The 23,383-nt window shown below is 26.1% G+C and overlaps 4 protein-coding genes across 7 annotated transcripts; 2 read left to right on the top strand and 2 right to left on the bottom strand.

Moving 5' to 3' along the window:
• Nucleotides 1-3,868: 3,868 nt before the first annotated feature.
• LOC114119912 (uncharacterized) lies at nt 3,869-11,702 on the bottom strand. 2 transcript variants are annotated; one of them, XM_027981650.2, is made up of 3 exons: nt 10,915-11,702; nt 6,392-6,521; nt 3,869-5,978 (listed from the first exon to the last, which is right to left on the bottom strand). In XM_027981650.2, the coding sequence occupies exons 2-3, from the start codon at nt 6,479-6,481 to the stop codon at nt 4,098-4,100; spliced, it is 1,971 nt and encodes a 656-aa protein (XP_027837451.2). In that variant the 5' UTR covers nt 6,482-6,521; nt 10,915-11,702; the 3' UTR covers nt 3,869-4,097. The 2 variants fall into 2 exon arrangements, with proteins under 2 accessions (XP_027837451.2, XP_027837450.2); XM_027981649.2 differs by lacking the exon at nt 10,915-11,702 and adding an exon at nt 7,265-8,954.
• Nucleotides 11,703-11,829: 127 nt separating this feature from the next.
• LOC114119913 (uncharacterized) lies at nt 11,830-12,573 on the top strand. The gene is made up of 2 exons (XM_027981651.2): nt 11,830-11,960; nt 12,025-12,573. Exons 1-2 carry the CDS (start codon nt 11,949-11,951, stop codon nt 12,457-12,459), a joined length of 447 nt encoding a protein of 148 aa, XP_027837452.1. The 5' UTR covers nt 11,830-11,948; the 3' UTR covers nt 12,460-12,573.
• On the bottom strand, nt 12,451-17,450 carry LOC114119903 (sorting nexin-24-like). Of its 2 annotated transcripts, XM_050199692.1 has the most exons (5): nt 17,301-17,450; nt 16,943-17,234; nt 16,700-16,872; nt 16,462-16,603; nt 12,451-12,664 (listed from the first exon to the last, which is right to left on the bottom strand). In XM_050199692.1, the coding sequence occupies exons 2-4, from the start codon at nt 17,081-17,083 to the stop codon at nt 16,465-16,467; spliced, it is 453 nt and encodes a 150-aa protein (XP_050055649.1). In that variant the 5' UTR covers nt 17,084-17,234; nt 17,301-17,450; the 3' UTR covers nt 12,451-12,664; nt 16,462-16,464. The 2 variants fall into 2 exon arrangements, with proteins under 2 accessions (XP_050055649.1, XP_050055648.1); XM_050199691.1 differs by having other exon boundaries at nt 12,451-16,603.
• Nucleotides 17,451-17,524: 74 nt separating this feature from the next.
• On the top strand, nt 17,525-22,604 carry LOC114119911 (zinc finger protein 337-like). Of its 2 annotated transcripts, XM_050199690.1 has the most exons (4): nt 18,276-18,449; nt 18,506-18,673; nt 18,746-18,878; nt 19,605-22,604. In XM_050199690.1, exons 1-4 carry the CDS (start codon nt 18,417-18,419, stop codon nt 20,528-20,530), a joined length of 1,260 nt encoding a protein of 419 aa, XP_050055647.1. In that variant the 5' UTR covers nt 18,276-18,416; the 3' UTR covers nt 20,531-22,604. The 2 variants fall into 2 exon arrangements, with proteins under 2 accessions (XP_027837448.2, XP_050055647.1); XM_027981647.2 differs by having other exon boundaries at nt 17,525-18,673.
• Nucleotides 22,605-23,383: the final 779 nt, after the last annotated feature.

The raw sequence follows: 23,383 nt of genomic DNA, 5'->3' as shown, positions 1-23,383 counted from the left end.
AATTTATATTAATTGTTATGTATATTATATATATATATAAGTTTATTTGTTTGTATTAATACCATTAATAGTAATTACTATTATAAATGATTACTTTACTATTGTAAAATTACTTGCTGAATTACCTGACTTCACCATTGTGTATTTCTTTATTATTATTATTTTATTTTTTTTTTTGGATAATAAGAATTATTGATGTATGCGAGATGCGTAAGATAACTTTTATCTATAAACTCCTCTAGACAATTCGTATCTACACAACGGACAAAAAGCATATTAAGTTACAGGCAGCTGAAAACCCACTGGCCACAGCACCGACCTACTAAACAATAAGAATTGGCGGGGAATAATTCTAATAGTTAATCCACTAAAACTCAATATCTTTTAAAATCATTTTTAATTGTACAGTTAAAGTATTAAAGTAACCACTATTCCAAATTTTAAGTTCGTATGTTTTGTAGTTTTTGAGATACAGCAATTGGTGAATGAGTGGTCGTATATTTGGCTTTTACATACCTATATTGATTTGTGGTATCACTACCTACATACTTTGAACACTAGTTCGATTAAATATTTTTTAAGTGACACACTGCCACATACACCAATTTTGAAGCATTATTTTTTTAAAAAAAAAAAATGTAGAATATCTTAAATAGAAAATTATTAGCACAGAATGATCATTCGTGCATACATTTAATTTGTAAGACTTAAACTGGCACAAACACAGTCACATATAGATAATATTATCAAAGTGTATAAATTGTTATCTCAATAATATTTTCAAAGATGGACCACTTAGACAATAGTTTGAACTATATCTACATTTATGTTCGATCACATGTAGCGATGTGCTCATGATACCTTATTAAGTTACTATGAAATGTTAATCAAATATAAATACTACTTGCAATGATTGCAATACTAACTATATTTTATTTGAATACCTAATTAAGAAATCGGTATTCGTCAATTGCGCCAATTTTTCTACGCTACTTTAACTCAATAGATCAATTGCACCAAGAAAAATATAATATTATATAGGTACTATAATACTTTTAAATATTTTATTTCAATTGAATAGACAATAAGTACATAATACAAATGTATACGTTAACATTATAAGTACTATCGAAAACTGTAAGAATACTTGTTGAAAATTGAATTAAATTAAATTATTAAGTCTTAAATACAATCAAACGTATAAAATAAATTTTAATTTATTAGTAATTTTATCGCATGTAGACTGAAAACGTATACCTATGTAATAATTATATAAAAACGATATCGTTTATTCTTCAATTTTAGTATTACCAGTGCAATCAATGTATATAAGCTTTTATGTACTTACCTCAATATCGTACAGAGCAGTTGATGTATAACCTTTTTGAATCCCATATTTTTTTTCTTACCCGTGAGTAATTGATTAATTAATTGGCGCAATTGATGTATGTCTTAAAAAATAATGATAATTCAAAAACAAAAATAGTGATAGAATAGCTCTCGGTCACAAGATAAATGCTTTGTGTAAAACATGCACTGAAAATACAATACTTTTTAAAGAAAAAAATGTAATACAATCACGTAGCATAACATTCATAGTCAAAGCAGCTAGCTTATCAATGCATTTATTAATTAATAGTTTAGTTCGTATACAGTTAACAAAAACGGTTAGACAAAAACAACTGTCTTGTCAACTACGCGTGATCTGTAATCTGTATCATAAAAATATTAGTTACTTATTACTATTACGATATTAATTTAATAGTCTATAATTTTATAATATTGTTTTGTATTATGTTATTAATATCGATCTAAAAATGTATATTACAACTAATAAATATTAATTGTGTTGTAGTATAAAGTCTATTATTATAATAATTATTGATAAAAAAATGATTATTTACCTATACCTGTTTATAAGTTTTAAAATAGCCGTGACTTAGTATATTCAATGTATTAAATATTATCGAGTAATAAGTATCAAATATCAAATTTTACTTAAAATATTAATATCAAGTATTTAGTATTGCGAATTTTGTTAAAAATAAATGTTAAAATAATAAATTGTATTAAGAGTATTAGATATGATAAGTTATTTTAACTAAAATGTATCAATTTTTTGTCAATGACACTTGTATGGTCATGAGAATAATTTTTGAAAACAGATAATAATTGATACTCATTTTTCTAATTTAGATCGATCAGGCTACTTTATCAAATATTATTCTCCTACTAGCTTACTCCTAAAAATTTAGTTTGAATAATTGAAATTTCATAAAATGTAAATGGTGATTAATGATTATTCGAAATTTAAATGAAAAAAATTTAAAATTTGGCTTAATCGATCCAAAGTATATATATTTGAATTTATATTACCTAACTTTTAAAAGTCTTATCAGATCATTAGGTCCATTGGTGATATTGACAAAAAGTACGTGCAAATGAATATATTATTTTTTATATCGTTCAAGTATGGGCCGACGACGCAGATGATTACTATCTATGTACGTGTGTAGGATCGCTTCATTATTTTCTTACACTATTGTTACACACTCATAGATACTTATGTTAACTTACTATGCACAAATTTACAAGATCTCAATACATGCAGTTATAATAATGCCTATATTAAACTCCTTAACAAACTGTCTATTTACAATAATGAATAAAACCTTGGCCCATAGGCCGTATAAGGCCCATTTTATGCGGCCCATGATTACAATTTATAATTTTAGTATAAAAATATAGAATACCACATTGTGTTAGTTGATAAAAAAAAATAAACTGTAAATAAAATAAGATGTATGGCCCGTGAATTTTTTTTATATTTTTTGACCCTTGACACCAAAAAGGTTACCGATCCTTACTCTACCATCAATTAACACTTTTTTTGTTGCTTTGACATACACATACTTCAAAATATTATTTTTCAAAATGTAATATTACTAAAAAAATTAATATATTCAGTTTTATATTTATGTTGAGATGCTAGTTTAGTCTCTTTTTAAAATATAGTCACTGCGTAATTTATAAAATAATCAACTATTCAAAAAATGAAAAAAAAATGCAATATACAATATTGACATAATTGTAATATTAAATATATGATTTATAAATTGAAAGAATTATAGCTGTTTAAATATTATTATTACATTGTATGCTGTATTTATTATAACATTTAAATGTAAAACAAAATGGTTTGAATATATTTTTATTATAACGTAGACTTGTAGTGATCAATATCCAGGAAGATTCATTGAATTTAAAATATATAATAGCTACAGCCTTGGAGTAGATTAATAAAATTATCTTTAGATGAGTAACTTAAATTATTAGTTGTTACTTGCTTTTGTGTATTATTTTTTTAATTAAATAATAACAAATGCAAATACTTACTAAATGCCGTATCGTAGCTGCTTGAAGTATCACATTGATCGGTGTTCAAAATTAGTAATCACTATTTGCTGTCGTCAATATCATTATACATAAATAAACATAAACAAAGGTATAATACTCATATAATAGTATATACATTATTATATATATATATGTATACCATATACGTATACTTAACTTAAACAGTCATAATTCATATACTTTTCATATACTTGGAATTAATCACATTAAAAATATTTTAGCACTGTTTGAATAAATATCTTTTAAAAATATTTAAAAAAAATCGATTTTATTATATTGTTTTTTAAACCTTTAACGTGGTTCTTTTAGAAATGTTCATTCCCACAAATAGTAATCTCTGAATAGTTTTTTTTAACTGTTTTTTTTTCAATTCCTAAATGAGTAAGAACATATTTAATTCAACATTTCTTTGGTGAATTCGAGCTATAAATAATAGAACACAGTAAACAAATTATCATTATTGGTACTTTTATTATTGCATCATCAAAATATTGAACAAAATATAATTATTTGTAATACTCGTATTCTAAAAATTACGATATCTAATAAGTTCATTTTTGGGAATAATTGGAGAAAAAACACATATTATTTTGCAATAAATTATGTTCAGATAATAACAGCCAGCGTAAATACACTGTTGATAAATTAACGGTTTAAAACTACAGCTTAATCATTAGACCCTAACGTGTATGTGTGTCATACATAGAAGCCACCAGTGGGTAGCCAACGGTTTTCGTCAAGTCGTACCTGTTTTTGGTTTTTAGACAACAAACCAACGTACAAACAATCAAAGACGACGTGAACAAGGCGATGATCGCTTGGAACCAGCCGGAAAGTGTGAAAAGTTGATTGGGACCAGAAAAATTGGGACTATCGGGGGGTGGTGATCTATTGAGCACGGTGTACGATAATGAATCGCTGATCGTGACCGACATCTTGGCCAACGAGGTGGCAGCTGAAACGATAGTCACGTTCGGCTCACATGTGATATGTTGCTGTGAAAACGTCACATTTTTGCAACCGACCACGACTTCGCAATGTGGTGCGGATTCGCAATCCGTTGCCGATGAATTCGGAAGCTGTATCAGGATGACGTCGGACTGCAAGTGATTCAAGTAGCGACCATAGAATATTACTGAACCAGTACTGTTTATTACATCAAAATCCAATAGCATCGGATCGAAGAGCACGTGAAAACCGTGCGACGGCCCTCCCACGGAGAGCGACTGATTCCCGATGAAGTTCATCATATTTAGCCCGAAATTTAGCATCAGCCCTTCAACTGACGAGTCCCCGTCTTCCAAGACACGTCTCTCAACCCTCGGTGATCGACACACCATGTAAGTGTCGTTTACCGGTATATCACAATAACTAGACGCAAACTGCATGGTACCGTTTGGCAGCACGACAAATAGTCGGGCGGACGATGCAACACATGGTTTGACGAAATGAACACCGCGTACCGGCACGATGGTGTCTCCAGATTCTAAGCCTCTAAGTTGTTGGTCCGCGTCCAGTGCTGGACTGGGGGCACCACAAGTAGGAAGGGCGATAAACTGAAATCTTTGAGACGATTCGATCGTTATTGTTGCACCTTTGTCTGACCAGTACTTGACCAGGATCGGACCTAGGGCCGGTGTTCCTTCCGGGGTATTCACCCATGGTGACGTGGTGCAAGTGATGATCGTATTGAATCTTAACACCCTGAGGTTCGTGCACGCCGTTCCTGCCACCTTTACCGTTATCGTTTGATTCTCTAAAAGTATCCAGTTGTTTTTAACGGTGATCGTTAAGGCCGTCCCGCCAGTGTCCGGTCCAGACAGCGGATTGACCGCTGTCACGTTGAATTCGGGACAGTTGTTCGTCACATAAGCTTCATTATTCGTCAATTTAAATAGGTCAAATTGGGTTTTATGTTTCAGATACTGCTGATTTCGACCCTCACAGATGTTATTGCGTGAACACCATTTCAAATAGTTAAAGTATCCATTGTAATTCCATGCACAAGTCTTACAGAATTTGAGATTCCCGTCGATACATACATTATCATATCTATTATAAATTGTAGCATAATGATCAACGACGTTATCGAACCGTAGCATGACATTATTGAACTCAATAAAAATAAATTCAGTGATCGACGGTTTATTTAAGAATTTTTTGTACGTACGTATTGAAAATTTAAGTAAATCATCATCATTTGTTCTATCAATCATAATTGTTTCATTGTTCATTAATGATCTTCGGACATGGACCAAACTGATCCGAAGATAATTCATGAAACCTACTAAATCGTTTGATACCTTAATAATATATTTCAAATCAATAAAAAGATTATTAAATTCATATTTTTTATTAACTTTAAACTGTGGACATTCCTCTATCTTAGAGGCTATTAAAGTTGAAACATTTTTAAAAATATTTTCTTCACACTTTTGTTGAGCTAGAAACCATGAACACTGAGCGTTGACAGTACATTTATTACACGTCATTTCATTTGAACAACTGGTATTATTTGACTCCGTTTCCAATGAGCTACTATGTGTTTCAAACATCAAAGTCTAATAGAAAAAAACCATTTATTATTTTTGATTTACATTTTAAGTGTGTAGCATTATAGTACTATTTTCCTTTTATTATTATATTTATCACATTTATATACATATAGATATTTTATTTATATAATTTTAAACTTTTCGTAGCTTGTCCATTAATTTTTCTTTTGTGTAAATTTTAATTCCAAATCATTCTATATAAGTAAGTAACAAATTTTTAAATATTTACCACTGAAATATATTAAGAATATATTAAATTAACGAGTTATACTTTCTAATATTCATTTGAAATTTGAAATTATTTTATCTAAATTATTTAAATATTTTTGAACAAATAATATTTTGATATGCATTTTAATAAAAATTAAAATATTTTTTTTGTTTCTAAATTATATTTATCAATTTATATTTGTATTTACCATTGTATATACCAGTACAAGTAGTCCGTTTAAAGAATAGTGGTTCACATAATTTTTATTCCTGTTTAGCTTTCTGAAATAATTAGCCATGATTCCAACCAAATAATGTATGTTCCAAGATATTATTCATCTATATAACAATTATTTAATGATAGATTCCTTTAAGATATTTTCTTCTTCAAAATATTCAAAGCAAATAAATAACTAAAAATAATTTCATATATTTCATATATAAATAAAAGTATGACAATTGATATATATATATGAAATCGGTTTTATATAATTGTGTGAGTTTCTTTGATTTAACTGTATAGACAATGTACTTTTAATTAAAAAACCCGTTTCAGTCGCTATATTTTTCAAAATCATAAAATGTTTATGAACAATTATTCAATTAAAATATGTAGTCATTTAATTATAATTAAGTTTAACCCAACAAAAATAATTGAATAAATGTGGTTAATAAATAAAGACTTCTAATTATTATGTAAAATATGATATTATTCTGTATAAAATCTAAATAATAAAATCGTTAACATAATATAATTAACAAAAATAACAGCTAGGGTCGTTTCTATACTTAAAATTATAATAAGGTTATAATCATTTACAATCTATATTCTACATAATAAACTCGTAGTGTCCAATCAAATAGAATTGTGTGGTTATTATGTAATAATTTTGCAAGAGAAATAAGTCAAATAAATTCGTTTAAAATTAGGTATATCTGAAATCTGAATAAATACATTTTAATAATTAACAGTAGTATAATTACATATGTTTATCTTATTTCAAGTGTACGAAATAGAATGGTTATTAATGGGCAATTGTAGACAATTAATTACATATTGATTTAATAAGTCAATTTCTTACCAAAACTGCAGTGATAAAGGATTGACCTTTCCAAGTCGCAAAAAAAAATATTTGTTGTATAAATAAATATTGCTAAATAACTAGTATTTATTTAAAAATAAAAACACTTTTTTTTCATATAAAAATAAATTACTATAAAGCTTTTATGTAATATATTTTGAAAATAATTAAATATAATTACAAACTAATATGACGTATCATAGTCAGTGGTCGACATAAAAGTGTAAATTTTATATAATTATTTATCAAACTTCATTCTATTTTAAATAGGCCATAGATAATATACTATCAAAGTTACGTGGGAATAAATAATCATGAATATTAGTCTACAACTAAAATGTCATTACTGTCTATAAAAATAAGTGTAAAAATTATAATTTAATAATATTTTATGAAAGATCCCGGATTTATATGCATTTGTATGTGTTTTCTTAACAGTCCAAAAAATAGCTAGGTAAGCTACAAATTTGAATTAGAGTCAATAGATCTGAAATATAAAGTTTTATTTTGCATATTTGGTCATTTTTTGATGTGTATTACATATTTCTGTATTTTACGGTTTTTTTATTGCATATAATATACGCGCGGTTTTTAAATGCATAATAATGTTTTTAAATGTAATATTTTTCTTATTTTAATTAAAATAACGTATTTATAGTTATATATTTTAAAGTCCATGTAATTTGACAAAGTCGTTTTTTTTTATCTTATCTGAGACCGTTGAGGACAGCAGGGTTAGTCGGGGTAGTAATCTGTTATTATTACGTAAGTTTCGTAAATCATACATTAATCGTTTTGATGTGATTCGAGTACGCGTAATTTTCATTCGATTTAATTTGTTAATATATGAAATGCCAAAAATACTATAAAAATGAATCATATAAGTATAATATAATTTTATGTAAATATATAAAAAATTGTTTAGGCAAATATCACATTCACAAAAATGTCTGGTGAATGTAAATTTCTTTTTAGATGTAGAATATTCACTGGTGAATATTGACATTATGCACTATCTATTTTTGGTGAATGTTGATATTTTATGAAAAAAAATTAATAAAATTTTGTTACATAAAAGTCCTGATAATCTACAATTAAACTTCTTCGATACACACTCTGCCTTACAATTTCATCTCAAGTACATATGTCCTATGATCACCTGTTTGTGAAATTACAATGGAAGCTTTCCTTAATGACACGGATTGGTCAGTTGTAGCAACTTCTTCAGAAGATTATAGTTGTTCTTTGAATACAGAAAATTGATTACGGGTGTATAATTAATTTTTAAAGCAAGGACTTGCTCACATTCGCATATTTTTTCTGGTTAACATTTTCGTATGCAGAGTAAGTACACAATACATTTAACAATATTTGTGACCAAAAGCTCGAATTTTTTAGTGCATATTTTTGCATATTTTGGTTTAAAGGGCATATTTTTTGATTATAAGACCATATTTTAAGTTTGTAGTGCATATTTTGAAGGTTTTTCGAAAATCATGTACTTCGGTGAATTTTTTTCATGATCAAGTACACAAATTATTAAATTATTATATTTAACTGTTTCTATACAATTTCTCATTTTATCTTAGTTGTGAATCTGTAGATTAGATTACAATAAAGTGATATCAAATTTAGTTAAAACTTAAAATAATAAAGATAATAAAAAATTATATAAATTAAATATTTATAAAAAAATATAGGTAATGTTCAGAGCTATAAATTTTAGTGTATTATTTATTTTTTTTTTTGAAGGTATATTATTTAACTGCATATTTTTAATTTTTTGATGCAAAAGTGCATATTTGATGATTTTTTAGTGAATGAAAGTTCTTGCTCTATTAATTATATTATATTATACTATTATTATATATTACACCCTCCTTTATGCCTAGTGTATAAAATTTACTATCGACATCTACGACAAATGACGATATTATGTTCTGTAAATCCATACGCTCTCAGTCAACAAACAAGCATACAACAGACAAGATAAAGACGTCAAGTGAAATGAATCTCTGATAATATCATACATGGATCATTAAACACCTTTCGATTAAATAATACAGTGTAACAACTGTAACATTATTATACGTTTCTAAGTAAATATCATTATAATTTTCCCTATAGCTATATTGTGAAAAATAAAATTTCTATAAAAAACATTCATGTTATTGTAATTCATTAAAAACATCAATTCTTAGAAAATTTAATAGATAAAAATATAAATCGGATGGCAAAACTTTCGACGTAATACTTGAGATACATAGTTTTTGTAGGTATGTAAAATAAGACACGTTTAAGCTAAGTAAAATAAATAAAAAAAATAACTAAGAAGACAAAAAATAAATCTATTTTTAAATCTTTAATAATTGAAGTAAATACAACTTTTTAAGAACATCATGATGATTTTGAACAACATTTTAATATACATTAAATATATATAATACAGGTATTTCATTTAAAATGAAATATTTAAATTTAGTACTTCAGATAAAATTGCTTTTGAAATTACTTTGCAATGTACGAAGCAAAAATACTGAATTAATTTATACTAATTACTAGAACTTCAATTATTATTTTATTTCGTTATAACTGGATCATAAAGAATAGGATACGAAAAGAGCTATCTCAATCTCAATGAACTCAAAAATTGTATTTACGGTTATATATTTATATACGTTTAATAACATTACTATGATTATTGGATTGACATTATATAATAATTAATACTGATAATGTCTGTAATTGAATTTGATGGTTTGCAAAAATAAATTTGCATATTAAAGAAGAAAGCATGCTTCATAATGGCAAAAGAAAATATCGAAAAAGATTATTTATATTTTATACTGTATCTCATAATACTTGTTGGCAGTTTTCATGAATTTTTCACAAGAGAAGAATTTCCATAGGAACTTCAAAATTTAGTTTCGAATTTCAATGGCATCAATCACGTACATTACGTATAAATGTATAATCATTAATCATAAAACAATTTTTCGAAAATTTATTCATTTTTTTACTAGGCTAAGGTTGGAAATATTTTCTCTGGCAGTTCCATAAAATGTTGATTTTGAGAGGTAGTTAATGTCTTGCGAATTGTTAAAACAAGGTTTGCATATCCACGGAAAAGTGTGATTTATATTTCATAAAAAAAATGTACCTAAATAGGTATATATAATAACTAATATTATATACTAATTTAATAATATAAATAATAATTATTGGTTCGACTCAAATAGACAAATAATTTAAGAATTACCTATATTTATATTTTATATTCACAAGTGTATCGATTTTATAGTACAATACTATACCTACCTAACCTAACCGTGTGCTAATTTTGCTGTAACAGTATAGAAGCTTCCATTAAAGAGTTACTGATTTAATACATTTTTATATTATCTATAAAATAGTATTGTATTGTTTAGCCAGAAATAAGTGCAATTTTATTATAATTATTAAGCCAAAAAGGTTACTAATTAAAATACCTCTGGAACAACAAAAAAAATTACAAACATTTCTTTAAGTATTAATATTATTAAAGTAATTGTTTAGTAATCTTGGTTATCAAAAATGTATTCTATACATTTTTATCATACTAAATAATGTTAATTTTAAATTTTCTTTTAAATTTAATCATCTGTACTTACCTTCAATGTTAGTATTGCCCGACCGGATATCCGGCATTAGCTGGGACCCATGGATATTTTTCAATATTGGAAGCCGATAATAAATGGGAGAATGTATATTTAAATCACTTATGGGTTCCAATCCAATCAACTTGTAAATATTAAACACATTATACATAACACTAAAATACGAGGGTAGGTAGTAGGTATGTTCTTGTACATCCATACACAAAACATGAAACATAATGTTTAACAAGGTGAGTGAACATTGATCATACACTTAGTGTAATTATCAAACTATTTAAACTTAAAGATTGCATTTGATAATTGAGTAAATTATATTTATTTTATTTTATTTTATATTAGCTGAATTAGACTTTTATAAATTGTAGTTTATATGATTTACTTACCAATATCATACACAAAATACTTATGTACTAGCTTAGTATCAATAATATGTTACGGAAGTTGAATGCTGCTATGTTCAAAGGTAATTGATAAGTAAAATATAATTGTCAATAAATAGTATGAATGAATAAACAGAAATGTATTTCAACTATACTTATAACTGATTTAAAATTATACTACATTTGGAATATTTTGAAATGTTTAAAAATATATTAATTATGCTCAACATTACAAAAATGATTATTTTTAAAAAGGTAAGCTGGTAAAGGCTTACCATTATCGGTTAATTGGACAAAATCAATATTAGGTCCGACAAAAGGGTTTTAAAATCTATATTATAATTCAACTATATGATTTTTACAATTGTATGAATTAATTTATAATACATATTTTAGGTTTGTATTTTTCAAATGTGAATAGTGATATTTTCTTAATACACATTATACATTTAATTTTAGTTATAAGATATTAAAAGATTATTGTTACCATAGAGAATATAAATATTAAAGTAAATAATTAGTTTAATGTTTAAATATACCTACATATTTTGAAATTTTAAAATGCTTTAATATCAGTTGTTATAAATAATTATATTACCTAAAGACGATTAATTAAAACTGAAAAACAAATAGGGAACTAAAAGAGTTATGGATAACCAGGTTTATAAAAATCTAAATGCTATTAATATTTATTAAAATAAATTTGTTCTATTATTCTTTTAAGGATATTGAAATCAATGAGGCATTTGATTTAATGGATACAAATAGGCAAATGGCAATTAGTACAAGAGATTTTAAATTTGCAATAAAGGCATTGGGGTTGGAACTGCCCCGAGATCGGTATATACAATTATTATCTAGAATGGAAAAAGATCAAAAAGGTTTCATAAAAAAGAAAGTTTTCATAGAAGAAATGCGTAAAGTATTACCTAAAAGAGATGTTAAGACTGATATGATCAAAGCTTTTCAATTAATTGATGAGGATGATACAGGCAAAATAGATTTTAACAATTTAAAGAATGTTGCCGAAATACTAGGGGAACGAGTATCTGATGAAGAAATCATTAATATGTTAAACGCTGCAGATGAAGATGGAGATGGACAAGTGAATCTTACAGAGTTTATGAGGATTATAGATAAAGCTAGAAAATTGTTATAATATAATATATTTATTATTTGTGTAGGTATTATATTAAAATAATAATTATGGTCATTGTTTTTCTAAAATAAACAATGTTACATGAGTAAAATATAATAAAATTACTAAAAATAAGTTTGATTTCAAATGTTTATCTATATAAATAATAAAAAAAATCTAGGTACAAAAGGTGTACCTAAATATATCACTATTTCTCAATAGTTAACAGGTTGACCGCCACGGGTTTTTTTTAAAATAACTCAACAACGCCATGAGACTCGATTTGGGGTCTCACCTATATTACTGAAAATCGTGTTTGAGACTCTTTTTGGGATCTTAATGATCAGTTAGAAATAAATGCTGATACTCTGAAAAGAGTCTCAATTAACATAGTTTTGATTGCAGAATCGGATTCTACAGTGTGACCACATTAATTTGGTCTTTGTAGCAAACGTTTATCTTTATTTGTTCATTTTAAATTTATTGATAACAATTAAGTTTTCTGGTCATGGTTGTACAATGTATTTGACCATGTTTGTGGTTTTATATTTCTGGTTTTTATTTTGTATAATATGATATCTACCGCTACTGATAATATAGAACTTGATAATACGATAAAAATTTAATTTATGATACGATAACGTTTATTTTAAAAAATTTTTTGCTTTACTGTTTTACTCTATTTATTTTTGATGTACTGTCTTACTGTACTTAGTTTTCAAATAATTTATAAATGAATTCACAAGAGATAAGTGATTTAATTGATTCTGATTTTGAGGAATATCCTGATGACTCAGATGACGATCCTACTTGGGAGTTATCCCACAATAATAATTTGACTAGTAAGTGCCTTTACATTATTATTTACAACATACAATGATTTTTTTAGTATCCATATTTTCATATTATATTACACTTAGATGAAAATGATTCAGAAACTGATGAAATCAAAACAAATCGATGCTTATTTCCAGAAACTAGTAACCGTAGTAATCACAATGGTAATAATTTATAATACTTGAATTGTACAACAGTTGAACTGAGTTATTTATTATTTTATTATTTAGCTGACCCTCTGGCAGTTTATATGGATGTTGAAGAAAATAATGTTTATGACTCTGGTAAATTAAAACTAATTCTATACACAACATATTATACTATTCTATATTTATTGTATATTTTGTATATAGAGGTTTCTCATATTAGTGACTCAGAAGACGATATCATTGTCACACATAAACCACGTGGAAGACCAAAAAACCCAGTATCTGAACCAAATCGTCAGTGGCGAGTCGACGACAAAGTTATGAACAATTTTATATTCAATCCTAATAATGAAATAACAGGTATTAATCCAGACTTATTTGATACCATGATTGATGGGTCACCGCTTGATTTTTATCAGCTAATAGTAGATGATAGAATTCTTAGTAAAATAGTTGTAGAAACTAATAGATATGCGTCCCAGCAAATTAGTGGTAAAAACATATCACCTCACTCTCGTCTTAATAAATGGAAAGACACAAATGTTATTGAATTAAAACAATTTTTTGGACTCCTCATGTGGACAGGTATAGTTCAATTGCCAACATATGAATTATATTGGAGCAATTCAAAAATATTTAATACTAAATTTGGAACCATCATGAGTAGGAATCGATTTGAAATATTACTACAGATGATTCATTTTTCTGACAACTCTCAGATTGATAAAACTAATCGCTTATATAAACTGGGAACTATATTAGATGACATAATGATCAATTCAAATATGTGTATGAAACCTGGTGAATCATTTTGTATTGATGAGTCTTTAATAAAGTTCATGGGTAGATTGTCGTTTAAACAATATATCAAAAATAAAAGAAACAAATTCGGAATCAAGCTATTTAAATTATGCATCCATCCCTGCTATACACTAGCTGTAAAGGTGTATTGTGGAAAGGAAGCCAATCCTGATTTTAATGTTGGTTCCAAAATTGTCCAAGAACTATCAGAACCATTTCTAAATTGTGGTCGAACACTTGTGGTTGACAACTGGTACACTAGTGTTGAACTTGCCGAACTTTTAAATAGACAACAAACACATTTAGTAGGTACTTTAAGAACCAACAGAAAATCAAATCCTAAAGAAGTGACAACAAAAAAATTAAAAAAAGATGAAATTTCATCTATGAGGAGTTCATCAAATATTTTAGTTTTAAAATGGCGTGATAAAAGAGAATTATGTATGATCTCATCCAAACATGACAGTGAAATGGTGAAGTTGTCTGTTCGAGGTAAAACCATTATGAAACCAAGAGTTGTAATGGATTATAATGAAGGTAAATCTCCAATAGATTTATCTGATCAAATGAGTTCGTATTCAAATCCATTGCGTCGTTGTGTAAAGTGGTACAGAAAAGTAGTACTAGATGCTCTTTTAAATATTGCAGTTGTCAATGCACATGTTTTGTTTACTCAAGTGACAGATAATAAAATATCAATTACTGAATTTCGTACAATGTTAGTAGAAAATCTTATCACAAAAGATGTTGAACCTATTGAATCTATTAACCAAATTAAACATAAACTAGTGAAAACAATCAAAGGTAGATGCAATAAATGCTATAAAAAAATGGTAAAAGAAAAAGGAAGAACATATTCCCAAAAATACTCCAAAAAAACAAGTACAAAATGTGAGGCATGTGACCAAAAAATTTGTTTTGAGTGTTTTTTTGAAGATCACAAAGTATCAAAGTAGTTAATTACCTTTACACCATGCAGTATAATTAAGGTATAAGTAATTTTTTCAGTTGTTTATTTAATATTTATAAGAAAATTAAATGTGATACTAATTATTATTATACTGTGATACCTATTATGTAAAATAAGAAAATGTTACTTTTTAAATTTTAAATTTTTATTATGTTATTGGTATAATAATTATACATTTTATTACTAACTATTATTTTAATTACTTGTACACAATGCAGTATACATAAGGTATAAGTTACTTTTTTCAATTGTTTATTTAATATTTATAAGAAAATAAAATGTGATACTAATTATTTTACTGTGATACCTGTTATGTAAAATAAGAAAATGTTACTTTTTAAATTTTAAATTTTTATTATGTTATTGGTATAATAATTATACATTTTATTACTAACTATTATTTTAATTACTTGTACACAATGCAGTATACATAAGGTATAAGTTACTTTTTTCAATTGTTTATTTAATATTTATAAGAAAATAAAATGTGATACTAATTATTTTACTGTGATACCTGTTATGTAAAATAAGAAAATGTTACTTTTTAAATTTTAAATTTTTATTATGTTATTGGTATAATAATTATACATTTTGTTACTAACTATTATTTTAATTACTTGTACACCAAGCAGTATACATAAGGTATAAGTTACTTTTTTCAGTTGTTTATTTAATATTTATAAGAAAATAAAATGTGATACTAATTATTTTACTGTGATACCTGTTATGTAAAATAAGAAAATGTTACTTTTTAAATTTTTATTATGTCATTGGTATAATAATTATACATTTTATTACTAACTATTATTTTAATTACTATTAAAGGTACTATTAAAGGTTTTACTACTAAGGTATGATTTTTTGAAAAATAGTTTGGTACATTTTTAACCATATAAACCTCATGTTCCTAAACAGATATATCCTAAATAACATACTTACTAAATGTAGTGGAATGACAAGTTATTATTACAATTAATATTTTGAGAACCTATTTAGTGTCTCAATATGTTAGGAACAATCATTAATTTTTATTACGAATTACTCATCAGCGCCATGAGACTCTATTAAGGATCTCAGCTAGAATTTATCCAAAATAACTGTAGATAAGTTATATAAGCAATACTGAACCCATATATCAAGTTTAAGCAGAATCCAATCATTTTTTTGTTCAAATAAAATTTGAGTAAACCCATTAAAAATATTGTGGCGTCAGGGGGACAGACCAGTGAGAACCCTAAAAGAGACTCATGGCGGTCAACCTGTTAAATACTAACCATATAAAGCTTTAAGGACACCATCTGTGATTATGTCTGGTAAACATAAACGTTTTTCATGTCTGTTTTTAGATGGAATATGTTCATTTATCATATGAAACACTGGGCGCTGATACTTGACATCTATTTTATGGCTAAACAATAAAATTTTATGTGGTAAATCACAGTAAAAATATTATTATATAGATGTTTATGTTCCTTGGACATGGTAGTAAAGTTAAAAAGCGTACCTTGGCTGATACTTTAACCCGAGGAATTCCATGACCTGTTTATATCCACCTTCAATTTTGAAAACTGTCTGTAAATATCTCTCCAAACCAGCTCTTCTTTGTTCGAGAACTTTTGGCTGCGAGCATCGTATGCGTTTTGATGGAAATGGCGGTGTGGATATAGATTTCCTCAACTGTACAACAAACAATAAAACCAATGTAATAATATTATAACAATGGATCATGTTGAGTCGAGTCATATACCTCCCTATGAAATGCGTGAAAAGCACTATACCGTCTTTCCACGCACTCTTGGTAACCGTCAGATAAAACCTTGATCGTATACACATAGTGTGGCTTAACGTCCTGTACCAGCCCGTATTTAGGTATGGTGATTTCAGTCATATTTACATGGCCATGTTTTCTTTAATGTGGGCTAAACTCCAACAGACACAAAGCAACCAACGCCGTAAACCAACTCTATTACTTCGTCAATGACCGAAAATGCAAACCATTTTGGCGAGAGACATTACAACAACAAATGAGAATCCAATCCCTTGGTAAATAAAACTTATTATATTATTTATTTGTATTAATTAAAATATTATAAAAGATACCTTACCTCTCTCTAATCAGTCCAATCATCAAAACATAATAAATTATAGGTACAAAATAATCGAGTATTCGAAATCGAAACTACACTTGTCTTGTATGTACATGTAGTAAGTACGATTACTCAGATTTATTATTAATATTTATTGCGATATTCAGATAACAATATTATTATTATTATTATCATTATTGTTATGATAACCTACAGTTATCAGTTGTCTGTGTTTATTTTATACATAATACTATATACATTTTTTTGTTATACTCAATGTTTTTATTATAATAATTCCAATCTAAATTCTAAATTATTTTTTGTTTTCATAATTTAGTCCGTATCACGACTTGTGATGATATTGTCAATAGTCAAAACGTTATAGTGTAAACTGTGAGTGTAAAATGTTCTGAAATATACTCTATAGTGTGGATTACAAAATATGTTAAGCGCATGGTTTATATGGGTGTAAGCATAATATAATATAAATCTAAATAAAACGATATTGAATAATTTAGAAACATAGAATATCGATTGAAATATTTATATTATGTTATTTAACATCAATGACATTTTTTATGGTAATTATCACAATATTAATCTTTTTATCAAATTGGCTCAATTGCATTTAATATAATCTTCTGTAATTGTATTCTGGTCATTCATTTACAGTTCTTGTTTGCAAAGTACAAGTACTTATGAGTTATAAGTAACATTGACTATAGTATTTATAGTAATTTTAATAACAGAATTTAAGTTCTTAATATATCAATGATAATTGATAACTATTAAACAATATTTAATACTTTAATACTTATTTCTATTTTAAAATTAAAATATTATTCATATTACATATTACTTTACTTATGTATTTATCTATTATAAATCAACCATAGGTATTAGTTTTTTTAACTTTGGTAATAATAAACATTAATAATAACTTACTAATCTAAAAATCTAAATTGTGCTCCATAAAAATGCCTGAGAATTATGGTTGTGATCATTGTGAAAAAACATTCACTAATCGTCGACACTATGATTTGCACGTTGACGGTCATTTGCGAAATATTTGTCGTATTTGTGAATTGTCTTGCAACAGCCGTAAGATGTTGGTAACTCATATGTCTACTGCCCATGGATCCAAATTGGATCCAGTTGTGTTGGATTGTAAGTACTGTATGAAAACGTTTGTTCAAAAACGCTCATTGCATTTGCATTACAAGACTGTGCACAAAAATACTGGTACTATATGTCTTGATTGCGGACAGCCATTTGACAGCAAACAAGAACTTGCTGATCATGTAAAAACAATTAAGCATGGTGATGGTTTCATATGTCATAAGTGTGGGGAAGTATTCACCCGCAATCAACAATATAAATTACATTTACAAGTAAGATTTTTCATTATGAGATATTTTTTTATTGATAAATATAATCAATTATTTTACCTCAATCATTTATAGAGGCATGATGCATACTGTTGTTTCAATTGCAATGCTCAATTTGCAAATTCTAAAAAGTTGAACAAACATTTGAAATTGTGCATTTCAATACAACCAACCGACAACTATTCTAAAAATAAACAGTCAACCACAGGTATACTAAGAATTCACTTTTTTAAATAATTTATTTGTTTATCTGGGTACCTACTAGACAGAATATAAGAAGTTGGCACATCATTTACTTTCCCTCTTTTACCTATGAGCAACATTACAAATTTAAATGTATGAAAAGGAGAACTAATTTTATATTAGTACTTAGCTTTAATTTTATTTTGAGTTCATTTATTATCAAATTGTATGTTATAAATACTATCTATGTTTGTATCTTGAATTTTTGTACAATACTTAAATTTCTCAGAAGTGATAAATATTATGTTAAAGTAAAATTTAACAATTAATATAATATTATATACATGTTCATATAATGATCATTGATAATTATATCACATTATTATAGAAAAAGTAAAATATTGTAAATAAAAAGCCAACACAATAAATTCTCAACTTCTTAACAAGTTTTATGATGAGTTATAATTTTAAAATAAGATAGCGAGTAACAACCCATAATTGGCTCTGCTGGAAGCAAATTTAGCAAATCTGTAATGTTGCTTACTAGCTTATGGATCAGAAATAGAAAACAAATATTGTACAATCATCCTCTTAATAAGTGTATTAATTATATAACAGACTGTTATCAGACATAGTCTGTCTTTATTTTATTAATGCACAGACTAATTCGTAAATTTTTTCATCATGTTTTTAATTTCAGAACTTATTAAATTTATTGTTTTAATTATATATTATAATATTTTTTTTTAAGGTATTGTTTATGAATGCGCTGAGTGCAAAAAGGCGTTTGAGAAAAAAAAATATTATAAACGGCATATGAAAACGGTAGTCCACTCAACTAATAAAGTCGATAATCCCTTTTATTGTGCTCATTGTCCAAAGATATTTTATTACAAATTTAATCTGTCATCACACATGAAACAAGTACATTTTAAACAGTACAATAATTATATTTGTAATTTGTGTGGACGGAGTTTTCAGTATGCAAACAATTATAAAAGGCACAAAGATTCTCATATGCAAGTTAGAAACTATGTTTGTGAACATTGTGGTGCTTGTTTTTATCGCAAGCACGCTTTGCAAGATCACCTAATTGCTATACACAATGAAGAAAAGAATTTTGTTTGCAATGTATGTGGTGATAATTTTAAATTAAAATCTATATTAACAAGGCATATGAAAAATCATTCTGAAACCAAAAAATATGTGTGTCATTGTAAACGTATATTTAAATTTGCATCCAATTTACGACGTCATCAAATCAATATCCACAATCAAGTATTTACTGAATCCATCAAAATAAAACGTTTTGTAGAAGATATTAGCCGTTCGTCTCCATCTGCAGTCATGAATGAAGAAAAGGAAATACAAAGGTTGAAACAAAAAAATATTAATCACCTTAGATTAGAAGACACTGTATCATATTCGTTGATGGCATATCCTGATAACTTAGATTTAAGTAGTGTTGATATAGCAGAAAGTGTACTTCAAGTAGCCTCAGCATCAACTTATAAGATGGAATGTGAAGAAAATTCATGTTTTCCTGGAATTCATCCTCCAATTGAAACATCTTTAGTATGTAGCTTAAATGATGGTGTAGATTTATCTCCTAATTCATCACAGCAATACTTATCTGATTATGATGTTCCTCATCAGTTTCCATTTCTAAATATTTGAAGTACCTACTTCAATGTTACAAAATTGCATTTAGGGATGTTAATTGATGATAAAACAATTTTTCTATGACTCGAAAAGATTATTGTATACAATATTACCAATAATAGAGTATTAAACTGTGAATTACTTTCTAGTCTACTGGACTTGTTATGTATAGTGTAAAAATCATGTTCATATTTCCAAGAAATATCTAACAAATTCAGTTTTATTTGAAAACATTATTATTTATTATAAAAATGAAAAAAAAACAAAGAATTTTTTTTTATAGCAACTACAGTCAGACTATATTTTCTAATGACTTTTAAAAAAAATGTTTATGTGTCAGTTGTGTGTTCATAGCTAATTATAAGCATTGTTTAAATTAGGAATATAATTTGTTAGATTTGAACATTTTAATGAAATACAAGCAGCTTTTTTAGTTTCATCCATATATTTGAGTGTATTTAGAATACAGTGAGTTCCAAGTTTTCAATATTATATAATTGTCAACTTTAGTCTTTAAAAATGATATATTTTTAATAATGTCAATTAAAAAATAATCAATTTTTTTCATTAAATTGAACAATAAAATAAAAATGTTTTTTCCAATTTTAAAATTGGTTAATAAACAAGTTATTTAATTTTTTTGTTGTTTAATATGTATACTTGATTTTTATAATATATTACAATATTACATACTAATAAATTATTAATACAATATCAATTAATTAAATAAATAAATTATGCACTTATGAACTATGACCATCTTAGCTATAATTTATGTATTAAAATGTATTGAATATTAAAATAAAGACATTTGTCTATAAGCTATCTAATTAGTTATTTAGACTTGAATGTTTTTTAAATGCTTTTGAAATGGATAGTATTTGTTTTAGATTTTAAATGAAGTGATGAATGTATTTTTTTTATTATCATGCAAGTTTTTGAATTCATTAATTATCAGTGTTAATAGGTAATATAGGTAATAAGGTTATATCGTGCATTATTATATAGATATTTAATTTATATGAACCAAGGGACTTTCAGTTCTATTCTCAAGAATTTATTTTATACTATTTATAATTTTGTAATTTTTATTTAAGAAGCTATAGCTTGTACTGGGCACATGGGTATGCTATTATTTTAATTTTTAATGAGTTAATTATTTTATATTTACATAACTAAAAATGTCAGTGTAGGACACTTCTGTAATACTCTTATACATTTGTTGAAAGTAACAAAAATAAATCATTAAAAACTCAATGTTATTGTTAAAACTATTCTAGATAAGCTTTCATTTATATTTTTTGACATTTTGGCGATTGTATTTTAATACTATGAACACCTACTTACAGTCTCCTATCTTGGTTACAACTTTCCTGATATCATTTTCAACAAATTTTTAATCTTTACTTTCAAATTCACATTAGACAAAATCTCATAAAAAATAAAAATAATTTTGGTTTTTTTTGTATTATTAAAATTCATGACATTATGTAATTTATTATTCTGCTATACAATTTCATAAATTTATAGAGTATCTATAATATATACATAAAAAGATGCTTAGCAAGAGATCTATTATAAAACCAAATAATAGTCTTGCTTTATTTAGTATTTAAAACTTAAAAATGTGTACACTTTTATTATGTAGAGATTTTGGGCTTATTTTTCAAATAAACAAAAAAAAGTCAAGTTTAAAATACTATATCTTGAAAATATGAGTCTGAATATAATAAACAAATACCTATACAAATAAGTTTACAAATATTGTTTAACACTCTTAAAAAATGTGAATTATTGTATTGAATTAGTGAATTGTATCTGATTAAAAATACCTAATATTAGTAAATTGATAAACATGGTTGTTATAACATAAATTTGTATTATTTTGTTTTGTATTAAAAATAACTTTATTTTATAAAAATCTGTATTATTTACTTCATTAGTTAAGACAAAAATATTATGTTTTATATATTAATTTTAATCTGTGGTCTCAAACGGCTTCAGCTTTTTTTTGAGTATGGGCCATTGTTTTATATTATAATATTGTTCACTAGGTACATATTAAATATATATTTTATTATTATATTAATGCTAATTGTATAGTTAAAATATTATTAAAAAGGGGTGCTCAAATCATAAAGATTACTGTCAGTAATTTAGAATTTTCTCATAAATTACCAGTGTATTATAAGTCCATTGTATAGCTATTTACTGAAACAATGTTCATTTTTAAAATTATACAGTTTAAATTTTTTCAACCAAAATAAATAAGTAGTCTTTTATCAAAGAGATAATCGGTTTATTATGTAAAAGTTTAAACTTTAAAGTGAAAAAAAATACTTGATATCTATATAAAAAGTGCTAATGATATTTTTATGGACTAACGGTTGATACTTGATCCAATATGGCTATTGGCTGAATACTAGTGGCGTAATTTGGAAGTGGTTCTGGGGTGAGATTAGGAAATAAGTTTATACTATTATCGTTCTAGTGGGGCTATGCCCCCATATCCCCCCTTGACCATTAAATCTCATAGATTATAAATTATAATATATTAATTTATTATTATAAACTAAATGAGTTGAATGGTATAATAATGGTTTTTAAAGACAATGAAGTAAACGATTAATTATATTTTTCATAAATTATAATATTAAGTTAATTTTCTTTTTTGTTTTTTTCTCCAAAAAAGCATCTGGGGGAGGATATATCCTCCCATAATTACGCCACTGAGTACATACATAAAAATGTTAAATAAATATTAGGTATCTTACAAATATAATTTTCGTGAAATCATTAATGTGTATTAAAGGTATTGTATAGAGTATACACGTATAATACCTACATGCCACTGTAGTACTGTCCGTC

Source organism: Aphis gossypii, chromosome 2 (assembly GCF_020184175.1).
Source record: "Aphis gossypii isolate Hap1 chromosome 2, ASM2018417v2, whole genome shotgun sequence".
In the NCBI taxonomy this organism is placed as follows: Eukaryota; Metazoa; Arthropoda; class Insecta; order Hemiptera; family Aphididae; genus Aphis; species Aphis gossypii.
The sequence above is the reverse complement of the archived record's forward strand: the minus strand, read 5'-3'. Positions and strand labels throughout refer to the sequence as shown.

Excerpts from the sequence above, each read along its gene's own strand:
- LOC114119912 (XM_027981650.2), bottom strand. The coding sequence starts at position 6,481 with ATGGCTAATTATTTCAGAAAGCTAAACAGGAATAAAAATTATGTGAAC. Across the intron at positions 5,979-6,391 it reads TTGTACTGGTATATACAATG|ACTTTGATGTTTGAAACACA; the intron begins GTAAATACAAAT and ends TTTTTCTATTAG.
- LOC114119911 (XM_027981647.2), top strand. The coding sequence starts at position 18,260 with ATGCCTGAGAATTATGGTTGTGATCATTGTGAAAAAACATTCACTAAT. Across the intron at positions 18,674-18,745 it reads AATATAAATTACATTTACAA|AGGCATGATGCATACTGTTG; the intron begins GTAAGATTTTTC and ends AATCATTTATAG. Across the intron at positions 18,879-19,604 it reads AAATAAACAGTCAACCACAG|GTATTGTTTATGAATGCGCT; the intron begins GTATACTAAGAA and ends TTTTTTTTTAAG.
- LOC114119903 (XM_050199691.1), bottom strand. The coding sequence starts at position 17,083 with ATGACTGAAATCACCATACCTAAATACGGGCTGGTACAGGACGTTAAG. Across the intron at positions 16,873-16,942 it reads TTCACGCATTTCATAGGGAG|TTGAGGAAATCTATATCCAC; the intron begins GTATATGACTCG and ends TTTGTTGTACAG. Across the intron at positions 16,604-16,699 it reads GGGTTAAAGTATCAGCCAAG|CCATAAAATAGATGTCAAGT; the intron begins GTACGCTTTTTA and ends TTTATTGTTTAG.